General features: G+C 39.8%; 3 protein-coding genes across 5 annotated transcripts in view; all 3 read left to right on the top strand.

Moving 5' to 3' along the window:
* The window catches only part of LOC125297253 (zinc finger protein 729-like), a 41091-nt gene extending 36032 nt beyond the window's left edge, over window positions 1-5059 (top strand). For all 3 annotated transcript variants that reach the window (XM_048247492.1, XM_048247493.1, XM_048247491.1), the window contains exon 3: window positions 1274-5059. In XM_048247492.1, coding sequence (XP_048103449.1) covers window positions 1274-3948 — 2675 coding nt within the window. In that variant the 3' untranslated portion in view covers window positions 3949-5059. The remainder of the gene's footprint in view (window positions 1-1273) is intronic.
* Window positions 5060-5736: 677 nt separating this feature from the next.
* LOC125297714 (zinc finger protein 665-like) lies at window positions 5737-17413 on the top strand. The gene is made up of 3 exons (XM_048248167.1): window positions 5737-5929; window positions 8508-8931; window positions 15219-17413. The coding sequence occupies exons 2-3, from the start codon at window positions 8655-8657 to the stop codon at window positions 17411-17413; spliced, it is 2472 nt and encodes an 823-aa protein (XP_048104124.1). The 5' UTR covers window positions 5737-5929; window positions 8508-8654.
* Window positions 17414-17519: 106 nt separating this feature from the next.
* LOC125297713 (zinc finger protein 239-like) lies at window positions 17520-18795 on the top strand. Its single transcript, XM_048248165.1, has one exon. The coding sequence runs from the start codon at window positions 17520-17522 to the stop codon at window positions 18462-18464; it is 945 nt and encodes a 314-aa protein (XP_048104122.1). The 3' UTR covers window positions 18465-18795.
* Window positions 18796-23481: the final 4686 nt, after the last annotated feature.

Raw genomic sequence — 23481 nt, 5'->3', positions numbered from 1 at the left:
TCAAATATGCGCAACAGTCTCGCTTAGTAGTGCTTAATAACCTATACAAGATCGGTTCCGAAAAAACCTTCACGACACTTTAATTACAACTGCGTTAACCACAGACCTTCAGCTATCTTTAGTAAGCTACATGTAGCCTATGTGTATGGAACAGTCTAGGGATGCATTTCATGGGTGCACTGTTTGACATGTCAGTTAGCCTACTCATTTGCACCACTGGTTAGATGTAATTACGGTATTTCACTCGTGCAATGACAATAAGGTTAAATGTAGGGTTACTCTAATCTAAAATCTTAGAAATATGAACTAAACGTGAATTAAATCTTAGTGGAATAAAATCTTCAGCATATCTTCTACTTATTCAAAAATAAATGAACTGACTTCCAATGCATGAATAAGAAAAAATAACAAAAAAAATCAATGGCATGACCTGTCTTCCTGATGCCCATTGAAAAGTCTAACTGCATGGAACTGTCAGGGATTGTTTTTTTTTTTTTACAAAAACACAACAACCAAATAACATATCATGCTGATAGCTTTTGTTCATCTCAAACACAATGTAGCCAGGCGGGATGTTTGCAACTACATGAGCTTTTATCAATCCAGTTGCAGTAGGCCTAGATCCCAACCATCCAATCAAATCCAACCAAACCAATTTTAGAGGTTTTATATCGATGCTACAGAATTTGTGGCTGGTGCTACAAAACTTTTAACCCCTGTAGCACCAGTGCTACTTGCAAAAAAAGTTAACGTACAGCCCTGGGTTAGGTGCTGTTTGCAGTAAGTGACATAAAATGTTTTAGCCTAAAAAACGTGTGGCATCGCTTAGAGCACCTTTAACGTTAGCCTTTTATTTATTGACATTAAAACTGCAGAGGAACAAACAAGTTATAGGTCTATGGTGTCTGCAGAAGTGAGTGTGGCATCTGGCTCATTATTCTGAGGGATGGACTGTTGTGGTAGGTGAAATTTCACAGGGTAACTACGATGATTGGTCAAATTTTTTGAAAAGTTGCAGGGTTTAGACAAAATTGCAAGGTTGCCCAGAATTCGCGGGATGGTTTAATGTGTTAGTTTTTGCTATCACAACATCGTGAATTCCTGGAGGGATTAGTTGATGGTTGTCATATTTGTATTCTGTGCGATGTATTGTCGTGAGAGGTGAAATGTCACAGGGAAACTACGATGATTGGTTAAATTAAACAAACAAACTAACAAACTATTATCCCTCAAACCCAACCAGTGAATCTAACTGCCATGATTACTTTTCCAGGTATATCAGAACACCAAAATTCAACACAGAAGACTCAAGGACATAATGAAGAACTCCACATGCAACATAAAGGACGTTTCTACCACTGCACAGTCTGCAGGAAGAGTTTCACAGCCCTGAGTGAACTAGAGGAACACAGGCAAACACACACTGTTTACTTGAATCTAAAGCAGAACACTGCAAGAAGGCCTCATAAATGTCCGGAATGTGGAAAAGCATTTACAACACGAACACGTCTTGAAGTCCATATGAGAATGCACACCGGAGAGCAACCTTATAAATGTGCCCAGTGTGGAAAGGGTTTTTCATACAGTTCAACTCTTAAATCCCATATGCTAATACACACCGGAGAGAAGCCTCATAAATGTGCCCAATGTGGAAAAGCATTTGCAAGACCCTCAACTCTTAAATACCACATGCTAATGCACTCTGGAGAAAAGCCTCATAAATGTGCCCAGTGTGGAAAAGCTTTTTCGCTAGTTTCAAATCTTAAACAGCACATGCTAACACACACTGGAGAGAAGCCTCATCAATGTACTCAGTGTGGAAAAGCTTTAAAACATTCTTCCGCTCTTAAATGCCATATGCTTATACACACTGGAGAGAAGCCTCATGAATGTGCCCAGTGTGGAAAAGCTTTTTCACAAATTACACAGTTGAAAACTCATATGCTAACACACACTGGAAAGAAGCCTAATGAATGTGCCCAGTGTGGAAAAGCATTTGCAAGACCCTTATCTCTTAAATACCACATGCTAATACACTCTGGAGAAAAGCCTCATAAATGTGCCCAGTGTGGAAAAGCTTTTTCGCTAATTTCAAATCTTAAACAGCACATGCTAACACACACTGGAGAGAAGCCTCATAAATGTCTTAATTGTGGAAAAGGTTTTCTACAAGTTTCATATCTTAAAATCCATATGCGAATACACACTGGAGAGAGGCCTTATAAATGTGTCCAGTGTGGAAAAGGTTTTTCACAAACTTCACAGTTGAAACTCCATTTGATGATGCACACTGGAGAGAGGCCTCATAAATGTGCTCAGTGTGGAAAAGCTTTTCCACTAACTTCTCAGTTAAATCTCCATTTGATGACACACACTGGAGAGAAGCCTCATAAATGTGCTCAGTGTGGAAAAGCTTTTGCAAAAATGTGCAGACTTAACAGCCACATGCTTACACACACTAAAACACACACTGGACAGAAGCCCCATATCTGTGTCCAGTGTGGAAAAGGTTTTTCAAAAATGTCATATCTTAAAAGCCACATGCTAACACACACTGCTAAGAACCTGCATAAATGTGTCCACTGTGGAATTTTTTTTTTACAGGTTGAACATCTCAAATCTCATATGCTAACACACACTTCAGAGAAGCCTCATCAATCTGCATTTGAAGATGCTAAATGCCATACGCTAACACACACTGGAGAGAAACATCATCAATCTGCATTTGAAGATAGTAAAGACTATAAGCTAGCACACACTGGAGATAAGCCACCTCTTTCTGCCCAGTGTGAAAATGCTCTTGCACACTTCTCCAGTGTTAAGAACGATATGCCAGTACACACTGGAAAGAAGTTTCATAAATGTGCCCAGTGTGGAAAAGCATTTCAAAGGCCCTGTGATGTTAAACGCCACATGCTAACACACACTGGAGAGAAGCCTCATAAATGTGTGCAGTGTGGAAAATATTTTTCACAAATGTCAAATCTTAAAACCCATATGCAAATACACACTGGTGAGAGGCCTCATGCATGTGCTCAGTGTGGAAAAGCTTTTGCGAACATTAGCAGACTTAACTGTCACATGCTTACGCACACTAAAACACACACTGGAGATAAGCCTCATCATTCTGTCCAGTGTGGAAATGCTCTGACATCTCCAGTCTCCAGTGTTAAAATGCACAGGCTAGTACACACTGGAGAGAAGTCTCATAAATGTGCCCAGTGTGGAAAAGCATTTCAAAGGTCCAGTGATCTTAAACGCCACATGCTAACACACTCTGGAGAGAAGCCTCATAAATGTGTGCAGTGTGGAAAATGTTTTTCACAAGTGTCAACTCTTAAAACCCATATGCGAATACATACTGGAGAAAGGCCTCATAAATGTGTCCAGTGTGGAAAAGGTTTTTCCAAAATGTCATATCTTAAACGCCATATGCGAATGCACACCAGAGAAAGGCCTCATAAATGTGTGCAGTGTGGAAAAGATTTTTCACAAAATTCACAGTTGAAAACTCATATGATGAAACACACTGGAGAGAAGCCTCACAAATGTGCTCAGTGTGGAAAAGCTTTTGCACATCAGTACATTCTTAAATACCACATGCTAATACACTCTGGAGAGAAGCCTCATAAATGTGTCCAGTGTGGAAAAAGTTTTTCACAAATTTCAAGTCTTAAACCCCATATGCTAATTCACACTGGAGAGAAGCCTCATCAATGTGACCAGTGTGGAAAAGCTTTTACACAAGTTTCAAGTCTTAAATTTCATATGATGATGCACACTGGCGAGAAGCCCTTTAAATGTGCCTACTGCGGAAAAGCATTTCCAAACATTGCAAGACTCAATAGTCATATGCAAACACACTCTGGAGACAAGCCTCCAGAATTTTCCAAATCCATTGTGACAACACTGGAGAGAAGCCTCATGAATGTTCCAAATCCGCTGTGACGACACACTCTGGAGAGAAGCCTAATGAATGCTCCAAATCCATTGTGACAACAAATTTTGGAGTGAAGCCTTATGAATGTTCCAATTAAGCAATAAGCCCCGAGAGGCTGTAGGTTACACAGATTCTACAACAGCTAAGGGGCGTTGTTAGGCACAACGCGCTAGCAGAGTGCCTAAAACCACCCTTAGCTGTTATAGAATCAATGTAACCTACGGACTCAAGTGGCTTATTGCTTTTCTAAAACTGTTACTATAAATACCTGGCAAAGTTTCGTAAAGTAAAGGCACAGCAACGGCATCGAATGCGATTCAGCCAATCACAATCAAGGACCGGAACTATTAGTTTCAGAAACACGTTTTGACAACACACTCTGGAAAGAAGCCTCATGAAGGTCCAGTGTGGAGAAAAAACTTTTATGAATATCAAATCCGGCAGTGGTAGCACAGTGGCTAAGGATGCAGTATCCTGAAAAGTTGTTTGTTCAATTCCCTTGCGCAAGGCACTAAACCTCGAGTTGCTCTGGGGAGAATGTAATACAGTATAACTGACATGCAAGTCGCTTTGGGTGAAGTTAGTAGAAGTTAGTAGAAGTGTCTACTTTGAATACATGCAAATCCCAAAGAGAGAAACATTATAACTGTATTGCAAAATGTTTTCCCATGTTATTATCCCCTGCCCCACACACACACACACACACACACACACACACAACATAATACAGATATAACAGCTGTGCACTGTGGATAAGCTTTTTCAAAACAAACAAAAAAATCTTAAAAACAAATTATAAGTACATTGTGCATTTGTTTATTTTTTTATTTTTGCTTAATAAATTACTTATAAGGATATCAATTGTTTCTCTTTGTATCAAATTGGTATTTCACGGATGATTGATATTGTTCATTCATTGTGTGATATAATCTTCACTTTGACTGTAAAACACAAGCCACTATGTAAACAGTTGTAAACTCCTCTAGTTACTTCTGATTAAACTCCAAGGGCCTCAGTTTAAAGTATGGTCAAAGTTTTGTGCCAAGACTATCCATACACATATTCTATACACTCATTATTTTATTGTTATTTTTTCTTCTTATTATTATTATTATTATTATGAATGTTATTATTATAATGCCTAATTTAGTTTTTTATTGTATTTGAAATTATTATTGTTAACTAATAATGCAGCGTTTATATTCTGTTTATAGTTACTTTGGACAAAACCCGGAAGCATAAATATAAACACAGCTTCTATTTATAGTCTCAGCTCTCTGCGGTCAGTAGGCTATTTGGAAGTGTTCCCCCGTGGATGTAGAGGTTCCAAACGGCAAGAAAGCCCAATAGTATTCTTACAATAAAGATATAATTCATTGGTCTAACAGACATTTAATTAATTTTGCTTGTCTAAAACATGACCAACAAACCCATAGGCTAATACAGTATTTGGTCAACACACAAACCAAACCATAAGGGCTCCCTGCAAAAGCCGATTTAACCACTGGTGATAAGTGTCAAAACAGTGGCCTGGTTGAATGTGCACTTAAATACCAGAACATAACCTGAACAAAACCTACCCCCTACTAGGTTAAGTTCATAGTGACCTACATAGCCTGATCATTTTGTAACTGAAATCCCAGGTTTACAGCTTACTCTGGGACTGGGTTAACATAAACCCGCTTTCTGGAATACCCCCCTGAAAGCCAGATTCAGTTTCCTGCAGTCAAACTCCACTCCACGCGGTGGCAGTAGGGCACAGTTTTCTGGTTGGTTTGCCAGCTACGAGGAATTTATTTATTTCGTCAAGTAGGCGTCCTCAGAAAGTTTAGGACTTTCGTTGATGTTGCTTCAGAAATGTTGCAATTTGTGAGGATAAAAGCTTGATACACGTCTCGTCTGACACTAAACAGATCATAGTAGCCTATGCGGAGCAGCGAACTTACTTGAGGTAGGCCGGTGTCTGTGTAGGCCTATAATATTTATTTGGTGAGACATCTATATGTTTAATTTGGGGTTCTAGTTAAATAATAGGCTATCCAGTCAAATATAGAAGATTCGATTCCATACTATTTGTAATTGGTTAGTAAGAATGTTCTGTTCTTCGTGGTAAAATAACTCGAGAGAGTTGCTTATCATGGTTTGTAAGACATGAATTGGTGTGCTAGCGTAGCAATTCTTCTATTATCACTGTATTAGCTGCCCTTAACTGATGCATTTGCAAACAATTGACAAAACATTTAACGGAACAACACTGGGATGTAAGCAAACACGTTGGCTTAACGTTTTGTTTGCAATTTATCGGGAAACTGATGCTTTGCAACTGATGCTTTAGCCTACCGACAGTCACAGTCTCTAAAAGTGAGAGCTTGAATTCTATTGGAGTTTTGGTTAGTTCAGGGGTCGGCAACCCGCGGCTCCGGAGCCGCATGCGGCTCTTTGATCCCTCAGCTCACATAAGAACTCAGCGGCTCAGCTTTTGAAATTAATTAGGCTAATCACTTGACTCCGTAACCGTAGCTGCACAATATTGTTACTTTCGCGGTTCGTTGTCAATTTCAAACAAAATCACCGATTTCCCTCTATTTCAGTCAAATAGAACACTTTAATTGTTATTGTTGATGTGTGCGCTTGCTGTAGGCTAGATAAGGAAAATGACAAAAAGGAAACGTCAGCGAACACAGCTTGCGAGCGCGAACAAGGCTGAAATGGGAAAGTTTCCATCCGAAGACTGATAATGAAAACGCGAAATGAACTGCCCGTTATATATACTGCAACATGTTAGTAGGCTATTGTTGTGTAACCCTGTTCGTTTCCACTTGCATGTGAAATCTTTCTCGCATATGAAAAATATAAAGACAAACCTTACGCCTACTCTAGCTATTGGAGCACTCGTTGAATGATTCATTTACATATTCACTGATAAATAATCATATTCTGTCATTGACAGCTGTTGTTTATCATTGCGACAAGAAATAGGTGTCATAGCCTGCATGATGTTTGCAATGATTGTTATATTAGTCAGATTTAATGCTTTGCATAAAAACGTGCGAGAAAAACACACGAATATGAAGATAAGGAAGACACGTTATCTTAAATGGTAACTTAACGGGACACTATTGACAACTTCCGTATTCTACACATTGGCTTAACGTTGTTTGTCTACAGCTGGCTCAGCTGGAAGTGTGAGCTTAATGAAATCGATTGAAAATTGGTTAGCTCTTTGGACAGCTGCAAGTCATAGCTAGAGGCGTTAGCCGTTATATTAGGCTGAACTCCTATGCAGTTGTCCATATTATGATCTATTGCTAAAAGGGCTAAAAGACCAATCCTTCATCCAAATGTTCTCCTCCCACTGCCCCAACTCAAAAGACCATCTTTAATTCTTCAGCAAGAACTCTATAGTAATCACACCTTTATTAGTCCAGTACACGCAGCACATTATATTATGGGCAATAAAATATCTAACTAGGGCATGGGTTTCTGGGCTGCACGTTTTGGGGAAATTGTCTAATCTAGCCTAAAGTATATATACTTAATCGTGATTTTCTGAGTGAGTTTCTGACAGATATTACATATGATTTTTGAATGTAAATGAATTGATTCAGTTCAACATTCCAAACGTCTCTTAAGCAGTATTGCTTCTGATTGGTGAGTGGTCCTGAAGTGTGGGAGGCACAGCACTTCTGATTGACTGTGAAGTTCACACTCAGGGGATTTGTGTTTCTTATGTAACTGTGCAGCCCTAGATTTCTTTCTTTTTCTCTTTTGACTTAGCCAGTTAACAAAGTCAAATGAAGATCCACTATAATTTTCTCACCAAGAATGAACAGTCATAATCCATACATTACCTGTATTGTATCGAGCGTTCCATCTGTACGTATGCTGACTGCTTGTGACGACCCTTAACTTGTGAAATGATGTGTGAAATGACGTGTGAAACTTCCTTGTCGTAAGAACTCGTTAACTGGGGGTCCTTTTATTTGTACGAGATCACTTCGCGTCGTAAGAACTTGTTAACTGGGGGTCCTTTGATTTGTACGAGATCACTTCGCGTCAGACAAGTTTAAGAGTGGCTGTATTGCAGGAGGGTGGAATTGGCTCTTTTCTCATTTGTTTCCGGTGGAACAAGGTGTGTTTGAACCTGCTGCCATTGTGAATGTAATCCCACCTTTATTAGTCCAGTACAACACACAGCACATTATATTATGGGCAATAAAATACCTAACTAGAGCATGGGTTTCTGGGCTGCACCTTTGTGTCTCTCTCTGTGGAGTGGTCTCGGAGTGTGTGCTTCCTGTGTGCCTGTTCTGTCTGGCGGAGGCTAATTGACCTTTGAACTTACCGTCCTAAATCTACCTTCTTGTAAATAAATTATACATCTTTACTGGATCTCTCGTGTGGTTTCCCAATTTTTGTCACAGTTAGGAGCCAAACTGTGACAGAATATTGGTTCTCAGTCTGGTATGATCTTTTTGTGAATTACATGCAAGTAAAAAGTGTTTATTTTGTTCTGGCTTTTCTATTGAAAATTTATCTCAAAAACTATATTTTTTCCTGGCTACAGGGAATTTAGCTGGATCGGCTTGTTGCTAGGGAACATGGATCTGGGACCAGTGCTGGATTCTGGCTGTGATGTGGCTGAAACCGAAACTCACCAGGTTGACCGTATATAGAAAGCGCTGGATGGGATCATCTTTGGTGCGTTGGGAACATGGATTTTGGACTGCCATTTAGTTCTGGTGGTAATGTCACTGAAATGCAGGAGGTTGACCTGCTGAGCGTGATGGTGAAAGAAGAAGATATAAAAGAGGAGGAGTATGGTCATATGATTTCATGTCCAGATGAAGAAGAAAAGCCCTTTGCAGAGTTTCACTGTGAATCTCAAACAGACTTTGAAGAATCCAACGGTACTTACAATGAAACACAACAGACAACAGCGGAGATCGAAGTGAAGAAAGAAGAGGGTGAGCACGATTATCAGCTGGAAAGTAAGTCCTGGAAAGTAAGAGACAAATCCCATGTGTTACACATGTAGAAACTAACAAGTATTTGATTAGGGTTCATATACGGGTCATTCTGTGTCAATTCAGACAAAATCCAGGAAAATAGTTGCTGCACTGTCTCATATTTTGATCAAAGTTTGTCTACCTAATATTATGTCCCAAAACTAAGACCTGTAAAATATTTTTGTTAAATTCAAATGTTTTCATACAATTTTGTTTCACCTTCTGATTTTGTATCATCAGAAATGCCTCATCTTGGAGTCCATGTTTGCACATTAATATCTTTAAAAAGCTTTGTAAAGTGGAAAATGGACCTTTTCTTAGTATGGTTGTTTAAACAGTTTGTACTGCATGGCCATTAGTTTTATATATAGCCCTATATAAAGCCCTTTGTATCCACATGGCCCCAATCACACTTTATTCTGCAAATACACATAATAGATAGATAGATAGATAGATAGATACTTTATTGATCCCCAGGGGAAATTCAAGGTCTCAGTAGCATACAGACAACACACACACATTCACTAACAGCAGAAAAAGTAATTAAAGTATATAATATAAAAACACAACTAAGCAATAAGATATAATATGTGACCCTGCAAGGCGAAACCAGTCGTTTTGGTAAAATTTACAAAATTAAGTTATTGTATTCACACGAACGGCCATAAACTAAGCTTTCCAACGATATGTATATCGAGGGTATTGCAAAAAGTATCGCTAAGATAACCGCATCCAAAGTTGGCATGAATTTCCGGTCACAATACGCCAGAAGAGGAGAAAATCACCTTTTTAAGTAAATTGTCTCGTGTGATAGTGTGAGGGCACAGCTATGATTAGCCTTACGGTAGCGTGACTTTGAAGCGGATGACTGACTATGCAGTTTCAAGCATAGTTTCAACCGTGCAATGAGTCTTTTTCTGCCCCTAGTTAATACCTGGGACGGTCATAAGGTGTCACTATAGATTATAATTATTGTATTTCGGGGGAAGTAAGGGGAGAGGAAGTTCTGTGTACACAGATTGTGTATAGCCTAACCTACTTTTAAAATGCGCTAGCCTACTTCTCTTGATCCCTAAAATGACGCCAGGATATTTCTAAAAGTTCGTGCTTTTGACCGTTCGTGCTCTGAAAGGCAAGTCTTTCACATTCATATTCGGTTACATCTGCCAAGAACGATATAGAGCTGACACATTGAGTAATGAGTAGCCTAATGAGTAAATTAGCTCTACCGTACCCTACCGTAAAACCTTATAGCAGCGTGGACAAAGGGAATGACTGCTAATGTGTTATACAAATACAAATAAAATGCTTTATGTAAGTGATAACGGCCGCCGAGGTGTCCTGTTATACGGAATTAATGGACGAGGGCAAGGGGCAAAGAACTCCCCGACGCGCAGCGGCGCCCGAGTCCGTTATCCTGCTTATCACCCGGTTGCCACTGTAAAGCAAAGGAAACACGTGGTTCCATTTAAAAAGAAGCTCACTAGTTCAGCTTGTTGTACAACTTTAGTTGGCCCTATAACAGCGGTAGCATGAGTTAGCTCGTTTACTGTTGATTCCATTGTTGCGAAGCCTGCCTCCAGGCTCAACCGTCGTATAGTTACCATTCATAAGCATTGATATGGACCGGCGATTAAACTTTTTTTTTCATAGGTGTCCCATTATTCAGAATTAAAAGCCACCTCGCCAGCCAATCCGAAAAGAGTATTTCTTGTGAGTCTCCTGGTGATAATAACCCTTAGAACCCTCAGACTGTTTTAAGGGCATTTTCACAACCTTTAGTTAGAAGGATTTATCCTGGTCATTGTAAGTGCCATACACACATGCTATATATTGTTTTTTTCAGCAGAGTTTCAGCAGTTTTCAACATATATTTAATGTATTAATACTTGCATTGATTTAATTTTGGCATAAATTCTTATATTTTGACATGTATCTCACCACTGCAAGCTGGCAGCTCGACTTGCCTTACATGTGTGTGTACAGCAGACTGTCCTGAATCTGGCAATATCATTGCCATGGTGGAGGGATTCTCTGGGGCTGAGCAATTTACAGACATATGTGGTGAGCGCCTTACAGAAATGATTGCTATTTTTTTATTTAGTGATGAAAAATGACCTAAAAATGACCTATGCGCTCCATATCTGTGACATGAACTGATCTGACCTGACTTTACTCGAGTTTGCGTGTTAGCCTGTGGCCTACATGTGCCTATGGTGTATGCACTCTTAAATGATTCTCTACAACAACTTTTTACTGCATTGCCATGAACAAACCAAAGGGAAAAAAGGTGTTACTTTGTTGAACAAATTGGGATGCAATGTGAGCCTTTAATTGGATGCCATGCAGGAATTTGCTTGGATCTCAAAACCGGATTATGAACATGCTTTGCCATAGTGTTGGATTATAAACATGCTTTGCTACAAAAACAGACAAAAACATGGGGTAATTCGAGCTGTATGAAGTTATTATTGCTGTCAGTTATTATTGTTGCTGTCACTTTGTCTGTTTTATAACCCAGAAGGATGTACTTGGTATCAAATGATAGCTCTGGGTCCACTTTCATCTGACATACGTGGCATATCTATCCGATCATGGGTCCGCGAGTAATTTAAACGAGAGTAATGGGTGTGCAGGTGAACGTACGTACTGTAAACAAATGTAACTAACTTCATCAGCCTGTCTGCTTCGTTTTTGCATTAACTGACGATTGTGCCTGGTTAAGACACGCCTCAACCATTTGCAGATCAAGTCTTTTCTCATGTACAACGACCCAGCTTTTGTCTTATGGCAGACTTCACCATAGGTGGTCGGCGCCAATTAAGCAAGCATATGTCCGGGGTGTGTCTGAACTTTTCCACTGGCACAGACAAAGACCCTGCTAACAGAATATAAGGCTGTGAGAAACGACAATCGAGAGGTGACTTGTTTCATGTTCTCCTCCGAGCCGGCTTGTAATAAACCTGGGAACGTTTCCCTTTCTTAACACATCTCAGTTCGGTTTTGCTTCCACGTCATTTGTAATTTTCACCACAAACGCAGAGAAGTATAGACTGTAAATATGATTCAATTTCATTTCATGATTTCTTTTTAATTTTCATACTTGATCTTACAGACAAGTGCGTAGTCTCGTTGGAAAGACCCATTCTGCTCTGTCACACAATAAAGGTTTCATCTAGCTCCGATGAACAGTTCCGGAGCAATGTAACAGAGAAGGCAGGGTGTGTTTTTTGACGCACTTTGTGTCAATCGGGTTCTAAGGGTTAATGTTAAGCCAATATTTGAGGTCTCCGCAATGAATGCACATGAAGATGATTAAGGATAAAACAAGGTGTGATTGCATTTTGTGGTAATACTCATAGGACTAAAATGGCATGTAGAAGATGCAAATGAATGCGAGAATAGCTCAGTTTATAGTCATTTTGTGTATGAAGTGCCAATGATGTTTCATTTTACCATGTACCATGTTTCATCCATCCATCCATACATACATAGATACACTTACTTGGGTACATTTATTCTTGTCCCTGAGGTTTAACAATGATTTTGAATCTATTTATTTAACTATGGTGCAACATTGGCACCATGTACACTAAATGCCCATACACTGAGCTACTTCCACATAGATTCTCTAGGCTAGTGCTAGTGCCTTCTAGTTACCCCACATATCATTTTAATCCTTGTTTGTTTAATAATGATTGATACCAAATGTGTACTAAAATAAGTTTATACTACCCTTAATGTCACACTTTTGGCACATTTTATCCAAATCTAGAGCCTTGTAGAAAATCAATGAGAATGCTGTACAAACTTTTAATTGTTCAGTCATACTGAGAACATGTTTGTCTTCCATCCTAAAATGTTTGGGCTGCTTATGAATAATACTTTTCATTATATTAATGCCCAAAACATTGCTTCCCAGATAATTTGAGTTTCAGGCTGTAAAACCGAAGTAAAGGGCTGAAAATAATATGGATTTATTATTATTACTGTTCAAATCTGTCTTAATAAGACTGATTCGAACAGTAATATTTTACAGGCCTTGGTTTTAGGACCCATTCTTGCTATAGACAAGGTTTGAGCAAAATCTGAAGCGGCGCTGTAACAATCTTATCTGGTTTGACAAGGAATGGCCCATAATCTTAAAGGAACACGCCACCGTTTTATGAAGTTGGGTTATTCACTGTCTCCCCTAGAGTAAGATAAGTGAGTAAAAGCAGTTTTGTCTCTGTGCATGCATTGTCTAGCTTAGCTTAGTTTAGTGAATGAAATCTCTTGTCGCCGGATAGCATGTTGAGTAAAAGTGCGTCAACAGAAAAAAAATAAAAAATACTTCTTGTGGCCTCAGTATTCACGACGAGCACAAATGACAATGCAGATTAAGACAAGGCGATTTCCTAGAGAGGTCTTGACTTGGGACTATATTGAGACGAAGCATTTGGAAGGTTTTTGAAAGACTTTGGAAAGTATGGAAAGACTATTGAAAGTCACAGACTACTAGGAATCTTGTAGGCATCACTATTTACAAGACTGCAAGAAGATTAATTTATTTCCCATTGTGCACTAGACATCAACAGAACTCAAACGATACCCTACTCATATCAGTCATATTTTCGTGTTTCTCCAGCAGGGTTGTGGACAATTCGAATTGCAATTCTGCTTCCTGTTTGCTACCTCAATTGAAATGCAAGTGAAATTCAAGAATTTAATTGGAATTTAAGAGCCAGTTTCAATTCAATTCTGGAATTTTGCACAAGCCTGTTCTCCAGCATTATTTCATGTGACATCCCTAACCGATATAGAGTTGTTCCGTCATGTGTAATAGTTGTGTAAAATAATTAAATGATCACCCAGTAGTCAATATAACGGATGCCGTCAAGGTGGCAGGGTCCCCAAATCAAATTAATGCTGTCATTACCGGTCTATACTCTGACAACATCTCAGGCACGAAATGTATATGGAGAGCGATAAAAAGGTGACCTTGAAATTGTAGCGTTGAAAGCGGCACAATGGAAAATTTGGGTGCACCTAAATTTTGGGCTGGTGCACCTAAATAATAAAGTTAGGTGCACCAGTGCAACCAATGCCCTGCTAATTGAATGACGTGAGAGTAGCCTAATTACATTTCTGAGTGGTTTGGAACGCTTGCATCTCACTGTTTTTGGCTATGAGTGGAAATAACTTTTTGCATAGTGCATTAGAATATGTGGATAGAATTCGGGGTGTTTTCTACTAATTACTTAAAATACATGTTACAACAAGGAACTCAAATGAAATCTCTCTTGGAAGAGATAAGTGTCTTTCAATGTTATTCATTTCTATGATTTTGGTAAGCACTACACCAACTAGGCTACAAGCAAACATGACATGAGCTAATAAGGACATCTCCAGATGTAAAAGTTTGCCAATGGATCGCATAGCCTACTCAAATGTCAGTAAACAAAGTAGGTCTACATGAACCTAGGTAGGTTAGCAACGTCAGGTTGAGAGACGCAAGTAAGCAGATCATTAACGTTAGCCTTCGTTTTATAACGTTTTATAAATAAAAGTAAAACTGATACCTTCTGCTTTCCCCAAATACAATGCAGCCTACATGACCTTTCATCAGTTCAGTTGCAATGGATGAGCTGTGGTAAAGGTTTTATAACAATGCTACAAAATCTTTGGCTAGTACTACAAATCTATTCACCTTCCCAGCGCCATCAGGCTACCTGCTGTGCGAGACACACGCACACACACACACACACAGGCATGCCAAACAAGCATACACAAAAGTTTCAAGAGTGGGGGATGGAGTAGAAGATGGATACAAATTGATTAGTGTGATTTATGTTCGGATGTACAGGACTGAGCGGCGGTCATATTTTGTGTGGCATCTGGCTCAATATTCTGTGCGAGGGACTGTTGTGATAGGTGAAATTTCACAGGGAAACTACAATGATTGGTTAAAGGATAATTCCGGTATTTAGCACTTTGAGTCCCTTTTCTGGTCGTTTCCACTCGGTGAGTTGCACAGTTTTAAAAATGAACATTAAGGGTTGTTTTAAGGACATGTTAGTGCATGTCCATAGCCAGCCAGTCAAAGGCGATTCAAAATGAGTCAGAAAGTGGAGACAGGGCCCATCGGCAAAATGTTGGTGTCCACCACTCTAGTTCATCCAAAACAAACTAGAAAACCGGGATTATCCTTCAAATTAAACAAACAAACTAACAAACAATTATCCCTCAAACCCAAACAGTGAATCTAACTGCCATGGTTACTTTTCCAGGTATATCAGAACACCAAAATTCAACACAGAAGACTCAAGGACATAATGAAGAACTCCACATGCAACATAAAGGACGATTCTACCACTGCACAGTCTGCAGGAAGAGTTTCACCGCACTGAGTGAACTTGAGGAACACCAGCAAACACACACTGTTGACTTGAATCTAAAGCAGAACACTGCAAGAAGGCCTCATAAATGTCCGGAATGTGGAAAAGCATTTACAACACGAACACGTCTTGAAGTCCATATGAGAATGCACACCGGAGAGCAACCTCATAAATGTGCCCAGTGTGGAAAGGGTTTTTCATACAGTTCAACTCTTAAAACCCATATGCTAATACACACTGGAGAAAAGCCACATCAGTGTGCTCATTGTGGAAAAGCTTTTTCGCAAGTTTCAAATCTTAAACAGCACATGCTAACACACACTGGAGAGAAGCAAAAGCAGAATAACAACATTCATAACTGTGGCCAGTGCGGAAAAAGTTTTTTACGAATTTCATATCTTAAAAGTCATATGCTAATACACACTGGAGAGAAGCCTCATCAATGTACCCAGTGTGGAAAAGCATTTATAAGATCCTCAGATCTTAAACGCCACATGCTTACACACAGTAGAGAGAAGCAAAGATGTGTCCTGTGTGGAAAAGATTTTTCAAAAATGTCAAATCTTCAAATCCACATGCTAACTCACACTGGAGAGAAACCTCACAAATGTGCCCAGTGTGGAAAAGCTTTTAGACATATTCCCAGTCTTAAACAGCACACGCATACACACACTAAAGATACTAACAAAGATTCTCATAAATGTGTCCAGTGTGGGAAAGTTTTTTTTTACGTTGCACGTCTTAAACAGCACATGCTTAGACATAGTGGAGAAAGGCCTCATAAATGTGCCCAGTGTGGAAAAGCATTTGCAAGACCCTCAACTCTTAAATACCACATGCTAATCCACTCTGGAGAAAAGCCTCATAAATGTGCCCAGTGTGGAAAAGCTTTTTCGCTAGTTTCAAATCTTAAACAGCACATGCTATCACACACTGGAGAGAAGCCTCATCAATGTACTCAGTGTGGAAAAGCTTTAAAACATTCTTCCGCTCTTAAATGCCACATGCTTATACACACTGGAGAGAAGCCTCATGAATGTGCCCAGTGTGGAAAAGCATTTGCAAGACCCTTAGGTCTTAAATACCACATGTTAATACACTCTGGAGAAAAGCCTCATAAATGTGCCCAGTGTGGAAAAGCTTATTTGCTAATTTCACATCTTAAACAGCACATGCTAACACACACTGGAGAGAAGCCTCATAAATGTGTTAATTGTGGAAAAGGTTTTCTACAAGTTTCATATCTTAAAATACATATGCGAATACACACTGGAGAGAGGCCTTATAAATGTGTCCAGTGTGGAAAAGGTTTTTCACAAACTTCACAGTTGAAACTCCATTTGATGATGCACACTGGAGAGAGGCCTCATAAATGTGTCCAGTGTGGAAAAGCTTTTCCACTAACTTCTCAGTTGAAACTCCATTTGATGACACACACTGGAGAGAAGCCTCATAAATGTGCTCAGTGTGGAAAAGCTTTTGCAAAAATGTGCAGACTTAACAGCCACATGCTTACACACACTAAAACACACACTGGAGAGAAGCCCCATATCTGTGTCCAGTGTGGAAAAGGTTTTTCAAAAATGTCATTTCTTAAAAGCCACATGCTAACACACACTGCTAAGAACCTGCATAAATGTGTCCACTGTGGAATTTATTTTTTACACGTTGAACATCTCAAATCTCATATGCTAGCACACACTACAGAGAAGCCTCATCAATCTGCATTTGAAGATGGTAAAGACTATAAGCTAACATACACTGGAGATAAGCCACCTCTTTCTGCCCAGTTTGAAAATGCTCTTGCACACTTCTCCAGTGTTAAGAACGATATGCCAGTACACACCGGTAAAAAGTTTCATAAATGTGCCCAGTGTGGAAAAGCATTTCAAAGGCCCTTTGATGTTAAACGCCACATGCTAACACATACTGGAGAGAAGCCTCATAAATGTGTGCAGTGTGGAAAATATTTTTCACAAATGTCAAATCTTAAAACCCATATGCAAATACACACTGGTGAGGGGCCTCATGCATGTGCCCAGTGTGGAAAAAGCACTGCAGACTTAACTGCCACATGGGGACACTAAAACACACACACTGGAGATAAGCATCATTCTATCCAGTGTGGAAATGCCCATCTCCAGTGTGGAAAAGCTTTTGCAGTGTGGAAAATAAAATTTGCAGACTTAACTCATGCATGTGCCCAGTGTGGAAAAGCACATGCTTACGCTTTTACACACTAAAACACACACTGGAGATAAGCCTCATCATTCTATCCAGTGTGGAAATGCTCTGACATCTCCAGTCTCCAGTGTTAAAATGCACAGGCTAGTGCACACTGGAGAGAAGTCTCATAAATGTGGCCAGTGTGGAAAAGCATTTCAAAGGTCCAGTGATCTTAAACGCCACATGCTAACACACTCTGGAGAGAAGCCTCATCAATGTGTGCAGTGTGGAAGATGTTTTTCACAAATGTCAACTCTTAAAACCCATATGCGAATACATACTGGAGAAAGGCCTCATAAATGTGTCCAGTGTGGAAAAGTTTTTTTCCAAATGTCATATCTTAAACGCCATATGCGAATGCACACCAGTGAAAGGCCTCATAAATGTGTGCAGTGTGGAAAAGGTTTTTCACAAAATTCACAGTTGAAAACTCATATGATGAAACACATTGGAGAGAAGCTTCACAAATGTGCTCAGTGTGGAAAAGCTTTTGCACATCAGCACATTCTTAAATACCACATGCTAATACACTCTGGAGACAAGCCTCATAAATGTGTCCAGTGTGGAAAAGCTTTTACACAAGTTTCAAGTCTTAAATTCCATATGATGGTGCACACTGGAGAGAAGCCTCATCAATGTGACCAGTGTGGAAAAGCTTTTACACAAGTTTCAAGTCTTAAATTCCATATGATGATGCACACTGGCGAGAAGCCCTTTAAATGTGCCTACTGCGGAAAAGCATTTCCAAACATTGCAAGACTCAATCGTCATATGCAAACACATTCTGGAGAGAAGCCTCCAGAATGTTCCAAATCCGTTGTGACGACACACTCTGGAGAGAAGCCTAATGAATGCTCCAAATCCATTGTGACAACACATTCTGGAGTGAAGCCTTATGAATGTTCCAATTAAGCAATAAGCCCCGAGAGGCCGTAGGTTATACTGATTCTATTGATTTTTGTTATTATTATTATTTTTATGAATGTTATTATTATAATGCCTAATTTAGTTTTTTACTGTATTTGAAATTATTATTGTTAACTAATAATGCTGCGTTTATATTCTGTTTATAGTTACTTTGGACAAGACCGGGAAGCATAAATATAAACACAGCTTCTATTTATAGTCTCAGCTCTCTGCGGTCAGTAGGCTATTTGGAAGTGTTCCCCATGGATGTAGAGGTTCCAAACGGCAAGAAAGCCCAATAGTATTCTTACAATAAAGATATAATTCATTGGTCTAACAGACATTTAATTCATTTTGCTCGTCTAAAAATGACCAACAAACCCATAGAGTATTTGGTCAACACACAAACCAAACCATAAGGGCTCCCCCTCCCTACAAAAGCCGATTTAACCACTGGTGACAAGTCTCAAAACAGCGGCCTGGTTGAATGTACACATAACCTGATATGCGTATGGGCCTATTTTTGGGATTTTGCCCGAAATTGCACAGCTTCTACTGTAATAGCTCCTGTGTCCTCATACTGTGACCTATCATCAAATGCCTTTTTCTTTCAGGCGGTTATGTAAATCCCTGGAAATGGCCACATTTCAGATGTGAAAGTCCCCAATATTGCCATTGAAACACATCAGAGATGGCTGTGGTACTGTATTACAGAGGTATTACTTCACACAAAACTCTACTTTTGCCAAAACGCCTCAAGAATTTCAATAAAAAAAGGACAAACAATGTGCTATAGTGCAAATTTGTAATTGTAAAAGTCAATTTGTAGTAGTGCAAACATTTGTAAAAGGCAAATATGAAAATAGGTGAAGAGCAGCAAAATTGCTTCAGTGCAAACAAAAAGTAAAACAAAATATGAGTGGGGGAAACTATTTACATTTGGCACAATAGAATGTAATAAAGTGCAGAGTAGAACACACAAAAATGGTGTCTTGAGCTGGCAAACCGTGCACTGTGCCAGTCTTCATCGCTGAAGTTGTCATCACTTTCACTGTTCAAGAGAACAGAGACAAAACAATCAAACCATATACACACAGGAGCACATTCGATGCACACTACATTTGCATTCCCTCCCCTATGACTGCATGTTCACAATACCACAGGCCCATGCTCTCATTCCACCTCCAGTACAAACTATACACATATCAGTCAGCTTAGCCCCCCCCTCCTCCTTCAGACTAATACAGGACACTCACCTTCCCCCTACTTCTCTCTCTCACACACAGGTAGATTGCATCCCCTCCCCCATGACCCCTAGGTCCCTCTCACCTCCCATCCCCCTGTGTGTGTGTCTTTCTCTTTCTCATACACACACACACACAGGTAGATTGCATCCCCTCCCCCATGGCGATGTACTATACATAAACATACCATATATCGAGTTTCTGTTACAAATATATAGTGTTTACTCACCATTCAAAGTCGGGGGCCTTTCCTTCTAAGTCCATGAATCCTTCAGAGTCTTCTGAAACTTCACTTTCCTCAATGTCACTTATCTCTTCATCACTTTTTCTACTTTCACTCAATCTGCTGGTACCTTCCTCAGCTGGTTCGACCTCCACGTTCTTTTCGGCATGTTTTATGCTTTCTTCTTCTTCAAAAGATCCAAATGATCCTTGAATTTACCCTTGGGGATCAATAAAGTATCTATCTATCTATCTAACTGTAAAAATTGCGACTGTATTCCTCTGACGAGCCGGTCGCACTAGTTAGCTATCGTTACGCACAACGAAGGTGGACTCAATTTCCCAGAGTTCCCCACACCGGAGGGGGTTGTACAGTGGGCAGTGCTTCGACTTGGCCAGCTTCCCTCGCGGTCCGCGCGCGGGATCACGCAACTTTAATTTGTATTTTTCCAGTGACGCTGCAACAACCGGCAGAGGTCTCGTAAAAAGAAATGGAGCTGGAAAACCCTACACAGACTTCACTACAGACCTTAGCAGACTGGTTTAGAAATAATTTAATAGCCAGAAATATGCCTGCCCTGCCCTAATAAAGAAATATTTGGTTAACGGCGAGTGAATCCCGTTTGCAGCTGTAGAAGAAACGCAGGACAAATGAAACATTCTGGTTTTCTCTGAGTGCAACGATGATAGACAGACATCATTTGGACAAAATATAGAGCATATTAACCTCAGCCAAATGCCTTCCTGTTACGTCCTGTTATCACGGAGTTACAAGCGATAAACGATTTTTGATGGTCACAAGTTTACTTCATTAGCGTTTATTTTTTTGATTATTAAAGAGTGTTTTTCATTTAAAGGTTTGACTTCGTGCTTATTCAGAAGAGCATTTAGTGCTCTCCCCAATCCCAGACGTTCACATTGCATGTTTGTTTGTAATGGATACCGTGGGTGCTCCGTCTCTCGGGTACCCACGTGTGCCAGCTTACAGTCCCGGCTAAATTTACATTAATTTAAAATCGAACATCGCAGTTTGTTAAATTCAGCATCTCTCATAATGTGATTGGATATGTTGCTGTCAATTCCCTATTCCATATACTAACCACCAATGAGCGTGTCTCTCGTATGAAAATTCCTGACACTTCCTACCTGAAGAATTAACGCAAGTTTTTGTCGGGTCTTCAGCCCCGAATGTTTAAAATGTATATAGCCCTGAATATAATTTTAAAATCTGACAAAGCTTATTGTTTTGTGACACAGCTAAACACTGGTACCTCATAGAACGTCTATAACATAGCCTAGGTCAGTGGTTCTCAAATGGGGGTATGCGTAAAAAAAACAATTATTTAATAAATATTTCAGGAAAATATAAGTTGTATGTGTATGTGTTTATCAGTTCCAAAGTTTAATAAATTAGACACTGATGGCACAGTGCTCTGTTTTAAGTCTTTTTTTCTCAACTAAAAATGCTTTGCGCTGGTTGGTACTTGGCTGAAAATATATTTCACAGGGGGTACATCACTGAAAAAAGGTTGAGAACCACTGGCCTAGGTAGTCGCAACTCACAAAAGTAAAGCAGATAGAAAGAACTCACGCAAATCTAGCCTACAACACGCAGACAGCTTCATGTGCAGGAAAGAGAGCCCGCGCGCGCGCACTGTGCTTTATGATTGTTGGCTTCTGATGGTATCTTGCTAATTCACTGAACTGCATTAGGTGACACAAATGGTATTGCCTTTATCTTATAACTCCTTGTCTGAGCGACTACCAGGCCTATGGTTTTTAAAAGTCAGATGTTCCCTGACAAAGACATTCGAAAATTAAGAATGTTTATTGACTTACAATAAAATACACTAATTTTTGCAAACTCCCTTCATTCAACCCTTGAAGACATCGCGGTCTGGTGCGCTATGTAGATCGTTTCTCTGTAGATTCTCAGAATGTAGGTGTACTAGGCCTACAATAACGTCATCACCAAATACATCTTTTATTTTTAGTTTTATTTAAAATTGTCATCGACAATACTTAACAGAAAATTGCCTTTAGTAAGCCAGCAGTTTAGTCTAATATCTTTCTACAACACGGTAACATACCACCACAGCCTCACAACAAGCTGTTACTTTCTTCCCTCATATTACAAACTGACTGCTTCATATAGGTCCCCTCGCCCATAATGCAACATTTGGGAGAAAACCAACTACAGGTAACACATCTTAATTTTCTGGCAAATCAATTAAGTGCTTTTGGCACCAATGGCTCCCCATAACATTTCCGCATCTACAGCAGTTTGTTTTCTATAGCAATGCAGGCAACACAGAATTGGATAACGGATGACAACACATACTTAATATACACATACACACGAAAAACAGAATACTTGATCTCCCCCACACCATTTCCCATGACCCAAACAGTCTTTTAAATAGTAGGCTACTGGCGCATAGCGCGCTCTTGTTTGACCATCACGAATGCGTAAGACGGCGGGAGAAACGCAACAGTGAAAGAAAGTGTCGGTATCAGTAAGTGAGTATGTATGTTACAGAACAGCACAACTATGCACACGGTTTCACTGCAATAGGATCCTACATTGTAGCAAACGGGGAGATGGAACACAGAAGTTTTAATCAGTAACATTGTGTGTGTGTGTGTGTGTGTGTGTGTGTGTGTGTGTGTAGGGAGACGCGACCAGCACGCTATTCAGGGATGGATTACTGCACGGGCCTACCGGGGTCAGGGGGCCCTGAAGCCCAAGCCTTTGCATGGAATCATTGCCTCAATATCAACAAATTAATCAGGATGTACTGTAGGCTATGAATCTGATTGAATTTAGTATTAATTGGCCATCCCCAAAATGCACCAGAATACAGGAAATCATATCAAACAAATTTTAAAAAATTCTGGGCGAGGACCCCCAAACCCCCCCTCCCACATATACGACAATTAGTGGGGGGCCCTTAATACTTCTGGGCCCAGGGGCCCGAAAGTTCATAATCCACCCATGGCCCTATTTGTGCATATCAGTGAATGAATGAATGAATGAATGAACGGTGTTTCATAGTTCAGGGAGGTGCGTAGTAGACCTGGGGAGAACACAGAGGTGAGACAGGAAAAGAACGGCTGATCTTTTCCACATTTAAATATGCAAATTATGGCTTATCTCATTAAAAATCGCTAATTTGCATACATTTTAAAAAACAAAATCAGATTGTCTGATAAAGCCAGGCTCAAAATATTTTTTGTTGTCATATGAGATGGGAAAAGAATTACTGAGGGGTTTGGTCTCTCGTTTGTTTCGAATCTCTGATTGGCCACCTGTTTGCTCAAAGTGTTTGTCACCCTTTGCCCCCCCCCCCCCCCGAATAAATACCCTGCTATACATATGCAGGATGGCAGAAGTAGATGTTTTGCCAGTGATCTTCACTGCACTTAATGATGTTGACCTCTTAGAGTGCTATCAATGCTATAGATGAGTTCCTCATGCCCAGAAACATGGAAAAACATAATTAGTTTACATCTCTATCACATTTAGATCCTAAGATCCACCCATTTTAAATTTCGGG

The sequence above is a fragment of the Alosa alosa genome, chromosome 7 (genome assembly GCF_017589495.1).
Source record: "Alosa alosa isolate M-15738 ecotype Scorff River chromosome 7, AALO_Geno_1.1, whole genome shotgun sequence".
NCBI lineage: Eukaryota > Metazoa > Chordata > Actinopteri > Clupeiformes > Clupeidae > Alosa > Alosa alosa.
This window is presented reverse-complemented; position numbering and strand designations above follow the sequence as displayed.

What these genes read in the sequence shown, in the direction of transcription:
- LOC125297714 (XM_048248167.1), top strand. Translation starts at nt 8,655, where the DNA reads ATGGATTTTGGACTGCCATTTAGTTCTGGTGGTAATGTCACTGAAATG. An exon ending in GCACGATTATCAGCTGGAAA is followed by an intron (nt 8,932 to 15,218) that starts GTAAGTCCTGGA and finishes TTACTTTTCCAG; the next exon opens with GTATATCAGAACACCAAAAT.
- LOC125297713 (XM_048248165.1), top strand. Translation starts at nt 17,520, where the DNA reads ATGCATGTGCCCAGTGTGGAAAAGCACATGCTTACGCTTTTACACACT.